At 34.7% G+C, this 21169-nt stretch overlaps 1 protein-coding gene across 1 annotated transcript; it reads right to left on the bottom strand.

The window, feature by feature from the left end:
* Positions 1–3398: 3398 nt before the first annotated feature.
* On the bottom strand, positions 3399–20126 carry LOC147730721 (uncharacterized). The gene is made up of 5 exons (XM_086958616.1): positions 20055–20126; positions 14502–14572; positions 5814–6251; positions 4524–4739; positions 3399–3718 (listed from the first exon to the last, which is right to left on the bottom strand). The coding sequence occupies exons 3-5, from the start codon at positions 6249–6251 to the stop codon at positions 3458–3460; spliced, it is 915 nt and encodes a 304-aa protein (XP_086814742.1). The 5' UTR covers positions 14502–14572; positions 20055–20126; the 3' UTR covers positions 3399–3457.
* Between the last annotated feature and the right edge of the window lie 1043 nt (positions 20127–21169).

The raw sequence follows: 21169 nt of genomic DNA, 5'->3' as shown, positions 1-21169 counted from the left end.
TAAGATGGATGTAGAAAATGTTGCATGGATGAATGATTGATGGATCGTTGAAAAAGTTGTTGGACAAATGATGAGTGAATGGATAGATGGGTGGATGTGTAAATGATGGCTGTATGGATGGAAAGCTGAAAGTGTGGATGGATGTATTGTTAGTAGAATGAAATGGTAGATGAATGTATTAATAAAATGTTGCATGAATGATGGATGGATGTGTGGAAATTTATGTGGCTGTATGATGGGTGTATGGATCGAAGGGTGGATGAGTAAAGGATGGATGTATGGAAAGGTGGGAGTGTGGCTGGATGAAGGATGGATGAATAAAAGTGTGGATGAAAGGATGCATGGAAGGATAAAAGGGTGGACGGAAGGACGGATGTAAGAAAAGGTGGATGTATGGATGTATAAAATGTTGCATGAATGAATGATGTATTGATGTGTGAAAATGTGTTGTGATGAATGATGGGTGGGTGGATGAAAGTGTGGGTGGATGGATGTATAGATGAAACGTAGGATGGATGAAGGATGGATGGTAGAGTGAAAGTATGGATAGTTAAAATGTTGCATGGATGTATGATGTATGTGTGAAAATGTAGGTGGATAAATGATGTGTTGCTGGATGGATGCGTTGATGTGTATATACATTGGAGACTGAAATTTTAAGATGGATGTTGAATATGTTGCATGGATGAATGATGTATTGTTGAAAAGGTGGGTGGACGAATGATGAGTGGATGGATGGAAGGGTGGATGTGTAAAGGATGGATGTATGGATGTAAACCTGAAAGTGAGTGAATGTATTGTTAGTAGAATGAAATGTTAGATAGATGTATTAATAAAAATGTTGCATGAATGATGAATGGATGTGTGAAAATGTAGGTGGCTGTATGATAGGTGGATGGATCGAAGTGTGGCTGAGAAAGTATGGATGGAAAGATGCAAGTGTGGATGGATGAATGAAAGTGTGGATGAAAGGATGTCTGGTAGGATAAAAGGGTGGATGAATGGAATAAAACGTGGCTGGATGTATGGATGGATAAAATATTGCATGGATGAATGATGTATGAAAAGGTGGTGGGATGAATGATGGGTGGATGGATGAAAGTGTGGGCGTATGAGCATTATCACGGGAGTAGCAGTTCTAATGAATGTGGGATATGTTTTTATTTTCCCATTCTTTCACAAGGTATAAGACAGATGAATTTGCTACAGAACATAGAATGATTGCATGTTCTAGCTTCTTTAAAAAAAAGAATATTGTGCACAGTAACATTTTGGGCATTTTCCTCAATTTGCTATAGAACATAGAATGAGTGCATTTGTTGTAGTTTCTTTCAACTAAATTTGCACAGTAACATATTTTATGAAGTTTGTAAATAATAATGCACAGACAAGATAATAATGTTTCAAAATGTTATTTAAGTAAATATATTTACTATTATTGTATGAAAGCAAATTAAAATTTAATGAAAATACTGTTTTTTTCATTTTTTATGAAACCTAATTTGAATATTTTCTGTTTTTACTTCCATTTACAGTAAAGTATTGTGTCCTTTTTTTCAACTTATGAAAATATATTTTGGACAAGGCACTGTTAGATGGATGCAGGCAGCTGCTTAGAAACTTCTTTAAACAACATATACAATGAAGTCAAGGTCTTAGAAAGCGATTGCACGTTTTGTTGTAAAACATCAATAAGGCACTTGAGGATACCACAGAACTATGCATAGGAACTATATTGCATAGTGACTTTACTAGTTTGAAAAATCCCATAACTTTCGAATAATTTGAAGATTGATGTATAAAATGTTGCATGGATGAATGATGGATGTGTGAAAAGGTGTGTGGATGTGTAAAGGATGGATGTATGGATGGAAGGATGAAAGGGTGGTTGGATGCAGGATGTATTGTTGAAAGTGTGAATGGATGAAAGGATGCGTGGAAGGATGAAAGGGTGGACGGAAGAAGGACGGATGTAATAAAAGGTGGATGTATGGATGTATAAAATGTTGAATGGATGAATGATGTATGGAGGTGTGAAAAGGTGGTGTGATGAATGATGGGTGGATGGATGAAAGTGTGTGTGTATTGATGTATAGATGAAACGTTGGATGGATGAAGCATGTAGGATGGATGGATGGAAAAATGAAAGGATGGATAGTTAAAATGTTGCATGGATGTATGATGTATGAGTGAAAATGTAGGTGGATAAGTTTTGTGTGGCTGGATGGATGCGTTGATGTGTGTATAGATTGGGGAATTAATTTTTAAGATGGATGTCGAAAATGTTGCATGGACGAATGATTGATGGATCGTTGAAAAGGTTGTTGGACAAATGATGAGTGGATGGATAGAAGTGTGTATGTGTAAAGATGGATGTATGGATGGAAAGCTGAAAGTGTGGATGGATGTATTGTTAGTAGAATAAATGGTAGATGGATGTATTAATAAAAATGTTGCATGAATGATGGATGGATGGATGTGTGCAAATGTAGGTGGGTGTATGGATTGAAGGGTGGATGAGAAAAGGATGGATGTATGGATGGAAAGATGCAAGTGTGGATGGATGAATAAAAGTGTGGATGAAAGGATGCATGAAAGGATAAAAGGGTGGACGGATGGAAGAAAACATGGCTGGATGTATGGATGGATAAAAATTGCATGGATGAATGATGTATGTATGTGTGAAAAGGTGCTGTGGTGAATGATGGGTGGATGCGATGAATGATGTGTGGATGGATGAAAGGGTGGGCGTATTGATGTATAGATGATAGCGTGGATGGATGAAGGATGTATGGATGGGAGGATGAAAGGCTAAATAAAAAGTTGCATGGATGGATGTGTGAAAAGGTAAGTGGATGAATGATAGTTGATGAAAGGGTGTGTGGATGGATGTATATTTGGGAGAATGAAATGTTAGATGGATGTATGGATGGAGAAAATGTTGCATGTATGAATGATGTATGAAAAGGTGGTGGGATGAATGATGGGTGGACGGATGAAAGTGTGGGCGTATGAGCATTATCATGGGAGTAGCATTTCCAATGAACGTTGGATATGTTTTTATGTTACCATTTTTTCACAAGGTATAAGACAGATGAATTTGCTACAGAACATAGAATGAGTGCATGTGGTGTAGCTTCTGTAAAAAAAAAAAAAGTGTGCACAGTAACATTTTTGCATTTTGCTCAATTTGCTATAGAACATAGAATTATTGCATTTGTTGTAGTCTTTTTAAAGTAAAATTGTCCATTAACATATCTTATGTACTCTGTAAATAATAATGCAAAGACAAGATAAAAAGCTTTAAAAATTTTATTTAAGTAAATATATTTAGTATTATTGTATGAAAGCAAATTAAACTTTAATTAAAATACTGTATTTTTAGCCTTTTTACAGAAACATAATTTGAATATCTTCTTTTTGTACTTCTATTTACAGTAAAGTATTGTGTCCTTTTTTACAACTCATGTATTTTTAGTATGTATCCGTTTTGAAAAATTACATTAACATTTTTTGGCAAGTTAGGCATTAGAGCTTCTTGAATGTCGTCAATGTCGGGTGGTATATTGAAGAAGTCCAGTAGAATATTGTTATTTATTTCTACAGATTGTAAATTTTCGGCGTTATCAATATGTACATTTAGTGTACAGTGTTCCTGATTCGCAGTTTCTAGCCCATATATAGTCATATTTATTTCTTCTTCTGGTGGTTGTATTTTCTGTGAAGGAAAAAGAAGTTAGTTAATTTCATTTTTTTGAAGTTCTTTTATTTCTTTTCTTGTGTTGACCTACGGAAAAATTTCTTGTTATATGCAGGCTTAATTATTGTTAATAAGTAGTGAAGATAGTTTAAGAAAGGATAGATGTGAGTAAAGATAGTGAAAAGGTATAATATAGTGTGTATAATAGAGGATTAGAGACTGTTTTGTAATGTTATAGCTACTTTAGTAAAAATACGTATTAATAAATAGTGAGTAGTAGGTACTAGTTTTGTGTTTTAGAATAGTATTGTAAATAGTGATTATAGTTAATAGTGCAGTGTGAGTTGACTTTGAGTTATTAGTAGAGTGTGTATGATTTTTTGAGTGCATTGTTAATTATTTTTGGGAGTATTGAAGTTATTGGCGTAGTAGTATAAAGAAAATTTGAAAACGACAAAAAATTGTGTACTTAAGTGTTAGTATTAAAGTCATATTTGTAAGTGATAGTTGGGCATTATTAGTAAGTTATTTTGAAATAGTGAATGTTATTTTTCTGTAATAGTGTTTTTTTATGGTGTGAGTAATAAAGAGAGAGTAGTTAAGATTGAGTAGTAGATTTATTAGTGGAGAGTATTAGTGAGTTTTATAGTAGTGATTAGTAGAATACGTAGTATAGCTTAATCGATTTAGATAGAGAGTATTAGAAGAGAGAGTTTGAGTGAATTGTAATTAGTGAATATAGAGTTTGATGGTGTTTTAAAAAGTAAATAGTATAGATTGAGTAGTAGAGCAAGTTATTAATATTTTAATAATTTGTACTTACTTGAAATTGTGTATTTCTTGTTGTGTTTAACATTTTATTGCTGTTAAATTCATGCACTGTCAGGTGCGTCATCTTTATGTAGGATCCAATTTCTATGGGGAAGTCTGTGGCATCTCTCCAAAGAGTTATTTTTACTGAGTCCGTTGTATCTTTCACAGTTATTGATTTAAGTTTTGTATCTTGGCCAGCAATAATAATTGTTTTTGTTTCTTCTTCCTGTAAGACAAAAAATTGGTAATAGAAATTTGTTTATTATGTTACAGTGTTGGTGTGTAAGAGTGTGGGTGTTAAAGAGTGGGTGTGAGCGTGTTGTAGCAGAATGTGTGTGTTAAAGAGTGTGTGTGAAAGTGTGTGAGTGTGCGAAACAGTGTGCTCAAGAGTGTGTACGAAAGTGTTTTTTATGAGAGTCTGTGAAAGAGAGTCTGTCAAAGAGAGAGAGAGTCTGTCAAAGAGAGAGAGTCTGTCAAAGAGAGAGAGTCTGTCAAAGAGAGAGAGTCTGTTAAAGAGAGAGAGTCAAAGAGAGAGAGTCTGTCAAAGAGAGAGAGTCTGTCAAAGAGAGAGAGTCTGTCAAAGAGAGAGAGTCTGTCAAAGAGAGAGAGAGTCTGTCAAAGAGAGAGAGAGTGTCAAAGAGAGAGTCTGTCAAAGAGAGAGAGAGTGTCAAGAGAGAGAGAGTGTCAAAGAGAGAGAGAGTCTGTCAAAGAGAGAGAGTCTGTCAAAGAGAGAGAGTCTGTCAAAGAGAGAGAGTCTGTTAAAGAGAGAGAGTCTGTCAAAGAGAGAGAGTCTGTCAAAGAGAGAGTCTGTCAAAGAGAGAGAGTCTGCCAAAGAGAGAGAGTCTGTCAAAGAGAGAGAGTCTGTCAAAGAGAGAGAGTTTGTCAAAGAGAGAGAGTCTGTCAAAGAGAGAGTCTGTCAAAGAGAGAGTCTGTCAAAGAGAGAGAGAGTCTGTCAAAGAGAGAGAGTCTGTCATAGAGAGAGAGAGTCTGTCATAGAGAGAGAGAGTCTGTTATAGAGAGAGAGAGTCTGTCAAAGAGAGAGAGTCTGTCAAAGAGAGAGAGTCTGTCAAAGAGAGAGAGTCTGTCAAAGAGAGAGAGTCTGTTAAAGAGAGAGTCTGTCAAAGAGAGAGTCTGTCAAAGAGAGAGAGTCTGTCAAAGAGAGAGAGTCTGTCAAAGAGAGAGAGTCTGTCAAAGAGTGAGAGTCTGTCAGAGCGGTAGGTATTGTGTGCAAGAGTTTTTGGTATATAGTGTGTGTGTAAAAGGGTGTGTGTGATAATTTTCTTTCTTTTTATAAGCTTACCTCAGCAATAGTCCCAGAAATGCTCATTAATGAGCGTAGTGAAGCTGCTTTAACTGTTTTTATAGGTGATATTGGTGGAGCAGGGGGTTGTAGGATATATTCTGCCTCCTGTATTATTTCTTGAGGTATAGATAAGGGCATCATGCGTGATAGTTTCGTTTGTTTCGTGATGATAATCACATTGTTTTTGGCTAAGAAATTGCGAATCATAATAGCTTGTCCTTCTTTAGTTTGCTGGTAAAATGGCTCATTGTAGCACGTTGCTTTAATGCAACTACTTTCATCAGCTAGAGCTAGATGATACATGACTTTGTTCTCTTGTTTAGCATTTGTATAGTTTGTTTCTGTCGAACATTTTATTACGTTGGCTCGGATTGTTTTTTGGTACGGTTTGTTGTCTTCATGTTTCATTTTTTTGAGGTCTTGTATGGAAATCATCTGAAACGAGAGAAAATGTTAGTACACATTCTGAGCATAAAGTTTTCCCCTTTTGCTATTACCTGTAATAAAATAGCATGTTAATGAAGTGGTTGCATTTTAAACTGCCACCCATAATGCTTTGTGATCACTATAATATGATTCTAATGTACCGTAGTGCATGATGTTGTCATTAGTATAGATGTGATCTAGTGTAGAATTGTAGTCTGTTGTGTATTGTTGTATTTTTTGCTGGCATTGAAATTGCTGCAGCATATATTCTAATAGCAAAGTTCTGTTTGGTGACATTTGTGTTAAATCTATATTGAAGTCTCCCATGATGACATATTTCGAATTTGGATACAAGTTAATTATGCTACTTAAAACTTGCAATAATGTCTGCAAAAGTACATGTGGTGGTTTGTACAGTATAATAAATAAGTATTCAGAATCATTAAGATGCTGAGTGAAAAATAAAAAGTCAATTTCGTGTTGTGTTTGATATATTGGCGATAAAAGCATGTTTTTTTTGTAGTAAATGGCAATACCATGCTTTGTGTGCTGGTTGTGAAATTTATCAAATAATACTAGGTGATATTGTTCTATTAAGAACGTATTCTTACCTGCTTTTCTAGTTATGTTTATTTCAGTGAGGCATATAATATCACTGTTCATGATATTTTTGTCTGATTTAATAGCAGTGTAATTTCTTTGCAAGGACCGTATGTTATGGACAATTATATTACACTGTTGTCTATAGCTATCTAATTGTGGTACTGATATTTGTAATTGCATGTGTGTTCTTAAACGTGTCATTTCTTCATGTACTTTTGGATGTACAGCTATTTTGTCTTGCTGAAAGTTTCTAATGTATATGTTGTCTAAAGATTTTGCTCTGCTTAAAGCTACATAATGTAGATGATGTACTTTACTGTTGTTAAAGTGAATGTAAATGGGCTCAATTGTTTCTCCTTGTGTTCTATGTATAGTTCTTGCAGATGATTGTCGCAATGGGAATTGTTTGCGTATAATAGTTATAAATTTCTGTGTATATTGGAAATGCCGTGTAATAGCATGAATGGGTGTCCAATGAGGCAAAATATTACTGTGATATATGTGTTTGTTTTCTTGTCTTGTTAATTTGCCTACTGTTTCTTTATCAAAATTAATCCAAATTACATTTGGGCTGTTATTGATAGTTTCTACAAATTCTACTATACCTGTTGCACCATTTGTTAAACCATCATTGACATTTATATTGTTAGTTAAATCATATCTTAATTGCAATGCAATATGTAATATTGATGGCAGGCTCATTGTTTTAGTAGGATCTGTGGGCAACTGTTGGAGTATTTTTTTTTTTACTGCTTCACTTAAGTCTGCTGCAACTGTATCTATTGCTGTAGCTGTGTAAACTGGGTAATGGGTTATATGTTCTAATAAAACTGCATTATTTATGCTATTGACTTCATTGTTAGTTCCCATAATGTAAGGGATCGTTTTGCTAATGTTTTCAGGTGGCTCTATTTCTCGTGTTTTTATCTGTATAATATCTTCATTTGTTTGTTTCCCTTCTCTTAATCTGTTTAGTAGTTGAGCAAATGGCAAGTCATTTTGTTGTCTCATTATTTTAGTCAACTCAAATAACTTGAAATGTGTCTGCCATAAATTAGTACTTACTGGCCTATATGAATGTTTTGGGTTGTCATATATATATGTGTGGGTCAAAAACTGGCTTCAATTGGTAAAAGTCTCCAATTGCTAAAATAGATATTCCGCCAAAAGGGAGATCAGACATTTTTATCTCTTGCAATCTATTATGTATAAAGTTGAATACATTAGCCCCTACCATTGATATTTCATCAATTATTAGCAATTTAAGATGCATTAGCTGACCTTGTAGTGTGCTTCTATTCTCATGAGTTAGCTGTCTATGAGTTAGTGTTTGTGAAATAGGTATTTTAAAAGTACTATGTAGTGTTTTGCCTTGAATGTTATGTGCTGCTTTGCCAGTTGGAGCTGTAAGCAATACATATATGTTATCTGGGTTTTCTCCTGCTTTTGTATTGTAATAACGTACTAATGTTTGGTAAAGTGCTGTTATAAGGAAACTTTTGCCTACTCCTGCACCACCTGTACAAAATGTGTAGCATGGTGTTTCTTTTGTTTTAACCCAATGCAAATGATGATATATAAAGTTAAGCTGTTCTGCTGTTAGATTTTGCATTATACTATCATATTGTTCTTTTGGCATTATGTTATTGCTTAGTGCTTCTTCTCTACTTGTACTTCTAATCCCTAAATCAAATGATAGGTCATACAATGGGTTTTCATTATTTTGCACTTCATGGAATATGGTGTTATCTTCTTCTGTATCTATTGGTGGTAGCAATGTATCTAATATACTAGTTTCATTGCTATTAGTTGTTAGTTGTTTATTATGTTTATTATATTTATTATGGTTCGAATCAACTGCATTTTTAAGTTCTAGATAGCGTTCGTAATAAGTTTCCTTGTTATTAATTATATTATGTTCATTTCGCCATGGGTAAAAAAGCATGAGCAATTCTCTATAGTAATTTTCGGAGTCATTTTTGATGTTAAATCTGCAATAGCGAATTACTCTTGCTTTTTTTCTTTTTATGTAGTTTGTTTCGTCTACTAAATTTATCTCAAGTTCTTCGTCATCTGAGCTATGAAAGTTATTTTCAATAAGGAAATTGTCATGGCCTGTTTCTTCTTTTCCTTTACATTTTTTCTTTTCATTATACATAGATGCATAGTCAGCTAATGTACATGTTTCTAATTTTACAGGGCGTTTGCTATACCTCACTATAATATTATCATATTGTATTTTACAAGACTCATCTGGTAAAGAATTGATAGTTTCGATGTCTTTTAATAAGTATGTACGCTTTTCATTAGGACTTGTATTGATAAATACAAAAGATCTTGAACTTTTCCGTAAAGGAATTTGTAGTATTAGATATGCTGCTTCTTGGGCACTTCTTTCTGTACAGTTTAAGAATTTGTTACCTATATGCTTAAGTTGTTCTTTAATACTTGGATTGGCATGTACTTCTTTAGCAGCTTGGGCAATTAATTTGCTCATTCCTCGCTGTGATTTACTAATGTATGAAACAATATACACAGCACATGCATATGCATCTAAGATGTATTGTATATCTATGTTTGCTTGCCATGCTTTCAAAATAGTTGGATTGTAGTTATTTATAAAGCATTCAGCTGGTGTCCTTTTCAAGAAAATAGTATTTTTTTCTATAATAGATTGTATACATAAAGTATATTGTTTTAGATCTATGTTCATTGAATGTAAAAACTGTTCAAAAGTATAATTTGAAAATTCTTGGCTGTTTATAGTTAGATGTATTAGTTCAATTTGCTGTAAGAGCTCGTTATTTGTTTTGTCTAGCTCTATTGGTTCTAGTATAAAAGTTTCAGGCATTGGATATCTGGGATAATGATATTTGCATGTTCTTTTATGTTTGATACGGCAGTTTTTGGTATGGTCGTGTCTTTGTAGAGGTAGTAAAGACTCTATATCTGGTTCTTGTGTTTTTGCACATGTAACATACTTATTTATGAAAGTAGTGACTTCATTTCTATCAGAAGTTTCATATAGTGGAGCATTTTCTATCCATATTATAGCATGTATATGTGGTGATCCCCGTTGTTGGAATTCCACTCTATAAAAGTAATCAATAATTTTGCCAATCGGATTACTTTCATGCAATAAAATAGAATTAAATAATTTCCTAACTTGGAAGTCAAAATGTCTTGCACATGTAATGGGATTTTGCTGTATTAATTGGCATTTTGTTTCCCATGACATATTTTTAAATTCTTCTTTTGTGCATTCTGGTCTCTTTTCTGTACGTAATAATATGTTAATTAAGTGATACCATTTCGTTTCTGCAGCAGATAAAGTTAAAAAAAATGTTGGTAATCCTAATTGTCTAATCATAGCAAAGAGGTCTTTTTTGCATTGCTCCCAATATGGTGGTGAACTACGGATAGTTTTAAGTATTTTGTATCCTTCATTATACTGTAAAATTGTATCTAATTTATTTTTTATGTCTTTGGCAGTTATAATGTTTCCATTATTAAAGTATTTCCTAAGAGATATAAATATTTTGCTCTGTAATTGTTTAATGTGCAATGTTTTTAATTTAAAGAAAAGATTAGTAACACACTTTGCTACTCTTAGATCATTACTTCTTACTTCTGATTGACAGATTGTGCTGTAATGTATTGGGACATGCCTTTCTTTATTAGTTGGCCTTCGTTTTCCGCAAAATATAGTTGGGAATGCCAAATATTCAGAATCTTTGTCTTCATACAAGCCTCTTGGTGTGTTATATTCTGCAGGTGCTAAACTTAAAATATTATTTGTTTCTGTAGTAATAGTTTCATTATCTAACATAGTATCTAAATTTCCTGCTGGAATGTTGTCTGAGGAATCTGACATATAACTTGTATCTGAAGTCTCATCACAAGAATGTATATCTTGTGTTGTATAATCCCAATCTTTATTAATAGTGATTCCATATTCTTGAAACAAAGTGCTAGTAGTGGCTAAATATAAAGCTGCACGTTTAACTTTGTTTGGTCTAACATTTTCATAATGGGTATAAGATTTATAACTTAATTTTCTTTTTAATTTTATTGGAATTGTCATGTTATCATTAATTTGCCTTGGTAAAACAGTTACTGTTGTCATAACGTCTGCAGGTACATTTACTACTGCACCTGATAGAGATTTTTGGAATCCACGTGGTAATGTTCTAATTTGTAAAAAAGGTATTCTTGGTGATACTAATCTTTCTTCTAAGTTATGCAAGTGTAAGACTGCTGGGATATCAGGAAATGTCATCCCATTATATACTGAACATGGAGGTATTTTGTCTTTAGATATATATGTGTAACATGTTCTGCATATCTCATCTGTTCTGTATTTGCTAATGTTACATTCTATGAATTTAGCTCTCTTACTAATACTGTTTGTTTTTTGAAGACTTTGCTTATGCCATAGTTGATTGCAAATAGTGCAAGTGTACTCAGGTCCATATCGTATTTCTTCCTGAAATATCCTAATTATATCATTTGTTGTTTGACCTGCTATATCTCTATGATTAGGTTCATTCTCTTTGTTTTGTGTCCGTTTTCTTTTTCTATTACTGTTTATTTCTAGAATTTCTATATTGGTTGTTTGAATTAGTGAATCAACATCAGCTGTTAATGTGTTTATTATCTCAGTATTGTTAAGAGCTATGTGTGAAGCTAAATAACTGTCTTCTGTTACATGCAGTCTATTGTCTTGACTATTGCTGTTTTGTGTGTTTATTATTGTATTTTCTACTTGTAAGTTATTTGAAGGAATTTCCCCTAATGCATTTATAGATATATGTGTCGTATGAACATATATGCTTTTTCTAGACTTTACATTTCCTTGTTTATGATTCCGTTGTGTTTGCTGTAATCCTTTTTTGCTAATTGTTGTTATGTTCACTGTAGTTAAATCTAAAGTAATACTCTCAGAATTAGTAATTTGTTCTCTATTGCCTAACTTTAGGATGTATTCTATAATAAGATTAATAGAGTCAATTTGGATAGCAATACATGTTCCATTAGGATGTTGTATTGCATTTTCATTTTGGCTATGTGAATCAAATAGAGAGTATGTATGTATAGTTTTGAAGACTGAAATTATATATCTACCTATAGAGATCAATACACCAGTTTGTGAATTAATTGTAGAAGTTAATGCAGATATAAATTTACTATGTAAAGTTTGTGCTGATTTTGTTAGTTCTTCGCTAAAGCATTTTTTGAGCTTTGTAGAATAGATTATGTCATTGCTAACTATGTAATTTGGTAACTTTAGAGGTTGCATACAATCTTGTTCATCAACAGAGTGCATTTCAGTGTACAAAGCATCTCCAAGATTCATAATACAGTGCAAGTCTACACTATCCCAAATATATGCTGGTTTACAGTAGTTCTTTAGAATAGCAAATATACTATTTTGAAGACAATGTGTATAGTGAATACTTTTATCACTATGTGTATTTTTTTCCTGTGGATGTGTGTTATGTAAAAAGGGAATTTCTTGTGGTGTTTGTGTTAAAATATTCGAATCTATATTGGTATTATTTGTGCTACTTTCCTTGTTGTGCAATGTGCTATTGTGTATATTATCATGAAGTAAAGTGTCATTACTTCCAGTAATAAGTTTATATGTATTATAGTAATCACTTGAATATGTGTTTGTATGTAAATTACTTGTGTATATTGTTTGTTGTACATTTATGTGTGTGCTATTAATTACATTAGTAGAATATGTGTTGGTATTTAAATTACTTGCTGGTATTGTCTGTTGTACATTTATGTGTGTGCTATTAATATGTTGTCTTTCTGTGTTGCCCTTTAGTGTTTTCTTAAGTATACTTGCATATGTGTCAGTAGGAGTAGTCTCTACTGGTGTATTAGTATATTGTGTTGTGCTGATCTGCTTGCTGTTGTTTTTAGATAGATTATTAGGCCCTGTTGTAGTGAGAATTGCACAGGAATATGTACTAGTACTAGGAGTATTATCTAAAGATGCTAATGGCTGTTCCTTATTCAAAAAAGTGTTTTTTTTAGATTGACATCTCTGAATGAATTTTTTGGCATTTTCTATACGCATTTCAAATGCTTGTGTGAAAAAATTTTCACTAGCTTTAGTAGAATACACATAAATATTTTTCGGTGCTACTGCATTCTTATTTTTTTCATGACGCACCATTGCTTTTAGAAGTGATTGTTTTTCAATCGTACTTATTTGTATTGGAGTTAATTCATACGGTACACAATTCATGTTTGGTTTCTTAAGATAGTGTGCCAGATTTGTGATGTACTCTAGAAGTTTTTCAAATCTGAACTGAATAGTAATACATGTTCCATTTGGGTGAGGCATTCCAGTGTTATCACGACTATGTGAGTCAAATACAAAGTACGAATCATTTTTCTTAAAAATGGAAATAACATAAATTTCCATGCAAAGTATAACACCGGAGTTGTAATCAAGTGCAGGTTTTAATATTTGGTTGAGATTTGGAAACGAAGGGTCACATTGTTGTAATATGTCTCCATAATAAGGTTCTTTAAGTTTAAGAGAATAGATAGTAGTATTGTGTTCAATAAAATTTGGTAACTCATCTGGATGCCTAAATTGTTCGCTATTAAGTAAATGCATATCTATATATAAAGCATCACCTAATTCCATAATGTAATGCAAGTCTTCTTTAGTCCATGTATGTGCATCTTTGTAATAGTTGTGTATAATTGCAAAAGTACTATTTGGCAAGCATTGATAACCTCTAGAATTGCATGTAAATTTGTCATGACCTTGATGATAATCTGCTGCTAGTATTTGCATCTTAGCTAAGCTAATTTATTAAATAATTTGATATCGCTACAGTATTGCTAGATTTTTTTGTTATACCTGAGTCTTTTTTCGTTCTCTCTCTCTTATATAATATATATATATATATATATATATATATATATATATATATATCTATAGCTAATTTATATTTGTTTTGTAGTTAACTATAATCCAAGGCAATTAATTTAACACTATTTTTTTGCTTTGTATTTTAGGTAGCAACTTTAGATGTATCTTTTTTACAATTTTAGTGATGTACTAGCTATAATTTATACTATTAGCGTATATATATATATATATATATATTTGTATATATTTATATGTATATATATATATAGTTATTTTACTGTTTTTAAATATATTTCAAGTTACAGGTTGATAACTTATTTAAAAAAGATACTTCTAATTGTATATATTTCCAAACAATTAGCAATTGTCTTTATAAAAGAAATAATTTTCAATGGTAAGTATATAAATATATATATAATTTTTGTTTAATAAATAATTATATATATGATTAGGTCTAGTTTTTTTTATCTAAATCCACTCTATTGTTGTTTTTGACTTGTTTTATAGTTGGAGCTGGTAGCAAAACAAAGCAATTAGTTTTACTTTTTTCTTAACTAATTTTTTTTTCTTAAGATTAATGTTACCTATGTAAATCTTCTATATGATATTTCCTAATTATAAGTATATACAATATATATATATATATATATATATATATATATATATGTGTGTGTGTGTTGATATATGTGTCTTATTTTTTTCCTTGCTATTTCTATACTTACAAGTGAATACAGAAGTAAAATAGATACTTTTACCGTGATGATGTTTTCACTGATGTTGTGTCAAACAATTATGAACGTCTGATCTTATTCAATCAATTGGCAATCTAAGGAAGAATGAAAACAAGCATTAATATTGAGTTTACATATTAATATAATAAAAGTGGCTCGATACTCCTAATCATTGTTAGTATTTAAAAATTTTTAGCAAAAAGTTTTTTAATTTTAATTAATTACTAGTATTAAATAGTGTATACAGTAAGTTATATTTAATACTATATAGTGTATTGTATTGTATGTTTTTGAAACATTGTGACTAGAGTGCATGTGTAAAGAGTGCATGTGTAAAGAGTGCATGTGTAATGAGTGGCGAACGTATATGTATAAAGGCATATGTGTAGAAATTGTGTGTACAAAGTGTATATGTAGTACATACTTTAAGACTATGTGTAGAAGTTGTATGTGTAGTGTGTGTGTGGACTGAGTGATGAAGCATATTAGTAGTCGTAAATCGAGTATTAGAAGTGTATGTAGTATAGAGTAACTAGTAAAGTATAGTAGTAAGGAGGATAAAGTGAGCAAGATAGAGAGAGATGGAGGGCAGGAAGAAGAGATGTAAATAAAGAGGGGTGGATAGGCAATATTGAGAGTAGTGGAAAGATTAAGAGAAAGATAAGGAAAAGAGAGAAGTATGATAAGGAAGAGAGAGGATATAGAGGTGTAGAAAGGAAGGTAAAAAAAAGATAGAAATGTAAATTACACGATGTGAATTTTATTAGAAGTTGTAAAGAGTGTATTAGAAGCATTGTTTGTAATTTTAAGCAAGTACAAAAGAACAATAGGAGAGGTAGGGAGATTAAGGAACACTTAGTCCCCTGTTAAATCTAAATAAACAAGAGAAGAGACGTTAAATAAATCTCGATTTGCCACAGAGACTGAGTGATGCAACTGGGGAATTGCACACTCACTTTAGGTGGAAAAGAAAGCCCTCACACACCGACCTAGTCAGTGTCATGCTTCATCATTGGGCCCCACCAAAGAGGCCGAATGCCTCTTTGGTGTGCTACGACGCCAGAAGACTGCGGAGCTGGTTGTGTGAAAAAGGCATGTTGTGAGTTTTATAATTAAAAGTGCCTAATGTGTAAGTACAATTCTATAATTCTTGATGCTTAGTACACAAATGAAAGAGTTATGTGTTTGAATTTAATGCCCAAGGTAATGGATTTGTTAATTTAAAATACTAATTAGTCAGTCAACATGTTTCATCCTTTACAGTTGTTTACATTTACTTAGGCATTTATAATGACAGAATTATACCCCGGCGGTATGGACTCTCTAATCGTCCACCCTGACCTGGGGGCGTGAAAGTGAAAATATCAAAAAAATGATTTAGTGCATAAAAAAACGGGGAAGAGCAATTGCTCATTCCAAAAATACTCCTAATTGCGGAGTGTTTGTGCACCTGTAAAAGAAATAACAGACAAACATATAAAACTTTCACACAATTAGTTGTAAATATAGGTCATTGCGTTTGTCCAGGGTGCTCCATAGTTGTGGCATAGTGTTCCTAAATAAACACTATAGTTAACACCATCTATATATCTATATAGCCTTATAGGGATGCTAACACTAACTTTGGGAAGTGAAGTGGAAAAATGTGTGTAAAGCACACAAAGTAGCTAGAAAGTGTTGATGAAGAGAGAAGACACATAAGAGAGATCAAGAGAGATGGAAAGCAAGAAGAAAAGTAAGTGCAGAATGGAGTGAGAAGATAGGAAGTAAAAAGTGCAGGATAGAAAGTGAAGACAAGATGGAGACGTAGATAGAGAGTGAAGGCAGGAAGTAGAGAGGACATGAGAGAGAGAGAAAAAGGGAGGGTAGGATGTAGGGCATGAGCAAGAAGGAGGAATGGATGGAAGAAGGTGCAGGAGCAAGAGGCCCATCTCAGTGGTGTAAGGACTTTCAGGTAAGCAATTTTGTGTTTTGTAAAGCTAATAATACTGTCACTTTGAATGCTCCGAATTTGACTAAATGTATTTTTCTTTTGTTGCAGTATTTGACAGCAGGGTTGGCCAAGTATTTCTGGTTGCCATTTTGTCTTGAGATCTTTGGCTCGCTGTCTCAGTGTCCATGGTGCAAGGACCCCCATAGAGAGAGATGTAGATGGAGGGCAGTAAAGAAGAGAGCAGTTGGAAGAGTGGGCAAGAGGAAGAGTGATGGCAAAGGGGAAAAAAGCGGAGAGGGAGATAAAGAGAATAATGATAGATAAGGAAGGAGAGAAAGAGTGGATGCAGAGAGTGAGCAAGAGGAAAAAACAGATAAAAGATAGAAAAGAGAGAAAGTTAAAGGGATAAAACAGGGAGAATGTGCAAGAGAGAAGAATAGTAGATAGGGAGGAAGAGAGAGGGAAGACAAAAAGAAAAGTAAGGGTACAATGGAGCGAGAAGATAGAAAACAAAGAGTGCAAGATAGTAACTATTTCCGGTCGGCATTTTGTCTTGGGATCCATGGCTCGCTGTCTCCGTGGCACAAGGGATTTCAGGTACGCGTTTCAAATTGTAATGTAATTAGTATTTCTCTTACAGGTGTTCGGCTATTTTGTTTATATTCTTCTAATATGTTTCTTTTTTGGGCTGTTCTCTCTAGTGTTTCCATGTCGGGTCTCCTCCTTGGCGTAACTACTTTCAGGTAAGCGATGTTGTGTTTTGTAACAAATAAATGACTGTCTCTTTTGAATGACCGGAATTTTTTTTACGTTTGAAAAGGAATTTTTGACTTCATTCTACCCTTACTTTTCTTTTTGTCTTTCCTTTCTCTTCCTCCCTATGTACTATTCTTCTCTTGCACTTGCTCCCTCTTTTATCCTTTTAACTTTCTCTCTTTTATCTGTTTTTTCTCTTGCTCACTCTCTGCATACTCTCTCTCTCTTGCCTTATCTATCCTTATTCTTTATCTCCCTCTCCTTTCTTCTTTTTTTTCCCTTTGCCATCACTCTTCCTCTTGCCCCCTCTTCCAACTGCTCTCTTCTTACTGCCCTCCATCTACATCTCTCTCTATGGGGGTCCTTGCACCATGGAGACTGAGACAGTGAGCCAAAGAGTGCAAGATAGAAAGAGAAGACAAGATGAGGACAGAGATGGAGAGTGAAGGCAGGAAGGAGATAAGACGCAGGAGTAAGAAGAAAGAGGAGGAAGGCAGAAGGTAAAGGAAGAGTAAGAAGTAGGGCATGAGCAAGAAGGAGGGAGGGAGAGAGAGCAGATGGAAGAGGGTGCAGGAGAGAGGGATGGTAGAGAGAAAAGAAAGCATAAAGGAGATAGAGAGAAGAATGATAGATAGGGAGGAAGAGGAACACGGAGAGTATTATAAAGAGGAAAAGAAAAGAAAAAGGAGAGTGCAGGACAGAGAAGCATGATAGATAGAAAAGGAGCAAGAAGAAAGGAGAGAGCAGATGGAATAGGGGGCAGGAAGAAGAAGGAAGAGAGCAGAAAGGAGAGATATATAGAGAAGAAAGAATAAAGAAGTAATTTAAAAAAAAGGAAGAGAGAGTGCAAAAGAAAGAACGGAGTACGCAGAGAGGAGGTGAAAAGAAGATAGAGAAAGATAAGGAAGAAAGAGGAAGAGAGTGCAGGAGATAGAAGTATGATAGATAAGGAAGTAGAGAGGATGCAAGATAAATGGAGATCATGAGAGAGAACGTAGAAAGGGGGAAAAGACTGCAGAATGGAGGCAGAGGGCAGAAAATAGAAGGAGTGCAAGATGGAAAGGCAGAACAAGATAGGGAAGGAGATAGAGAGTGAAAGTCACAGAGTGCAAAAGGAAGAGCAAGAAAGAGAGAGAAAGCAGGAGTTAAAGGGAGGGTGTGCATGAGCAAGAAAGAATTAAGAAGGGAGCAGTTGGAAGAGGGGGCAAGAGGGAGAGTGATGGCAAAGGGAAAATAGCAGAAGGGAGATAAAAAAAGAATCATGATAGAGAGGGAGGAAGAAGGAAGGAGAGAGAGCAGATGGAATAGGGGGCAGGAGAGAGAAGAAAGAGAGCAAAAAGGAGAGAGAAGAGAGAAGAGAGTGCAGAATGGAGTCAGAGGGCAAGAAAGAGAAGGAGTGCAAGATGGAAATGGAGAACAAGATAGGGAAGGAGATAGAAAGTGAAAGTAAGAGAGAGGGCAAAAGGGAGAGCAAGGGAGAGAGAGAAAATGCATGAGGTAAAGAGAGGGTGGGAAGGAGGGCATGAGCAAGAAATAAGTAAGAAGGGAGCAGTTGGAAGAGGGGGCAAGAGGGAGATTGATGGCAAAGAGAAAAGAGCAGAAAGGAGGGAGATAAAAAGAGAAGCATGATCGAGTGGGAGCAAGAAGGAAAGAGAGAGCAGTTGGAATAGGGGGCAGGAGGGAGAAGGAGGAGAGAGCAGAAAGGAGAGAGATATATAGGAGAGCGATAAAGAGAACGGGAGGAAACAGATTGTGATGGAAGAAAGAAGGTGAGAGAGGGTAGATGAAGAAAAGCACAAGAGTGTGAATGTAAGATGGAGTGGGCAAAATAAAGAGAAATAAAGAAGGAATACAAGATAGCGACATAAGGAGGAGAGAAAGAAAGGAGAGAGATGGAAAGGGTATGCAAGAAGAAGAGAGGGGCAAAAGGTAAGAGAGCAAGAGGGAGAGAGATAAAGATAGAAGGAATAGGAAAAGAGAGGGCAGGAGAGATAAGCATGATAGAAAAGGAGGGAGAGAGCAAGCAGAAAGGAGAAAGGACGCAGGAAATAGAGAGCTAAAGAATGAATTTAAGAGAGATAGCGAGATCTAGGAAGTAGAGAAAAAAGGAGAGAGATGGAAGGGGTATGCAAGAATTAGAGAGGGGCAAAAGGTAAAGGGAGCAAGAGGGAGAGAGAGATAAAGATATAAGGAATAGGTAAAGAGAAGGCATGAAAGATAAGCATAATAGATAAGTAGGGAGAGAGCAAGCATAAGTAGGGAGAGAGCAAGCCGAGACGCAAGATAGAAAGAGCATGAGAGAGAAGGTAAGGAGGAGTAAAAGTGAGAGCAGAATAGAGTGAGTGAGTAAAAGAAAGTGCATGATAGAAGGAAAGAGAAGATGGGAATACAGGAGAGAGAGTGTAGAAGAGAAGGGATGCAAAAGAGGGAGAGGAAAAGAAAGAAGGAAAGTAGGAGAAAGTGAGGGAAGAATAGAGCAGGAGTAAATAAAATAGAAAGACTGCTGGCAAAATCATGAAGGAGATGCAGAGTAAATGCAAGAGAGAGGAAAGGCAAGAATGCAAAATTGAAAGGGAAGGCAAGAGAGGGAGATGTATGTATGTTGCATGTGCTGTCTCAGTATCTAAGCATTTGCTGCAGGATGTGGAAGAAGATATAGGGTGTGTGCAGGGACCTGTGAACAAAGTCTTAGTTATAAGTTTTCCTTTAGCTTTGACCTCTCTCCTGATTACGACCTCACCAGTGCAGCTTTCATCTCCAAACTAAATTAAATGTTGTTTATGAGGCAAACTTTGTGTATAACTATCCAGCAAAGAATGCCCAGTACAGACAGGAAGTACTACCCAAAAAAATGTCTAAAGTAAAATAGGTTTTAAGTATGAACGTACCGTGTTGAATGAACGAATTTGAAAGATGTGTCCTCGATGGGGCAGTTGCACCAAATGGCAAATTTTTTGTCCTGTAAAAGTAAAATATACTGTTAGCAAAAGATTGAAAAGAGTGAGGACATTTGTGTGAAGTATATTAGAAGTTGTAAATAGAGAATTAGAAGCACTATGTATTATAGAGTAACTAGTATAGTAGTAAAGACTATAAAGTAGCAAGGTAGAAAGAGATAGAGGTCAGGAAGAAGAGAGAGATGGAAAGAAAGAGGGGAGGATAGGCAAAAAGAAAAGGAGTGAAAATAAAAAAGGAGAAAGATAAAGAAAGGATGAGGAACAGTGCAAGTTAAAGAGAAGCTTGATAAGGAGAGAACGCAAAGAGGTGAAAAGACGACAAAGATAAAGAAGGAAGAGAGTGCAGGAAATAGAAGTATGATAGATAAGGAAGTAGAGAGGATGCAAGATAAATGGAGATCATGAGAGAGAACATAGAAAGGGTGAAAAGAGTGCAGAATGGAGTCAAAGGCCAAAAAACGAGTGCAAGATAGAAAGTGAGAACTAGATAGGGAAGGAGATAGACAGTGAAACTAAGAGAGAGGGCAAAAGGGAGAGAGAGAGAGAAGGCAGAAGGTAAAGGGAGGATAAACATGAGCAAGAAAGAATTAAGGGAGCAATTGGAAGAGGGACAAGAGGGAGAGCGATGGCCAAGGGAAAAAAGCAGAAAGGAGAGGGAGATAAAGAGAGAAGCATAATAGAGAGGGAGCAAGAAGGAAGGAGAGAGAGCAGCTGGAATAGGGGTCAGGAGAGAGAGGGAAGAGAGAGAGCATAAAGGAGAGAGATATGTGCAAGAGTGAAAGAAAGAAGGACAGTGAATGTAAAATTGTGAGGGAGATGCAGGCAGAGTAAATGCAGAAGAGAGAGACATAAGGAAAGGCAGGAAAGAATGAGAAATATGAAAATAGAGTGAGGGAGTAAAAGAAAAAGCGTGCATGATAGAAGGAAAGAAGATGGGAATACAGGAGAGAGTATGTATAAGAGAGGGGATGAAAAAAAGAAGGAGGAGAAGAAAAAAAGAAAGGAGTAATAGTGAGGGAAGAATAGAGCAGGAGTAAATAAAAGAG

The sequence above is a fragment of the Lissotriton vulgaris genome, chromosome 2_1 (assembly GCF_964263255.1).
Source record: "Lissotriton vulgaris chromosome 2_1, aLisVul1.2, whole genome shotgun sequence".
NCBI lineage: Eukaryota > Metazoa > Chordata > Amphibia > Caudata > Salamandridae > Lissotriton > Lissotriton vulgaris.
This window is presented reverse-complemented; position numbering and strand designations above follow the sequence as displayed.

Coding starts and splice junctions, on each gene's coding strand:
- LOC147730721 (XM_086958616.1), bottom strand. CDS start 6,251: ATGATTTCCATACAAGACCTCAAAAAAATGAAACATGAAGACAACAAA. Junction 4,740..5,813: donor TTTCTGGGACTATTGCTGAG/GTAAGCTTATAA, acceptor TTTGTCTTACAG/GAAGAAGAAACAAAAACAAT. Junction 3,719..4,523: donor CAAGAAATACACAATTTCAA/GTAAGTACAAAT, acceptor TTTCCTTCACAG/AAAATACAACCACCAGAAGA.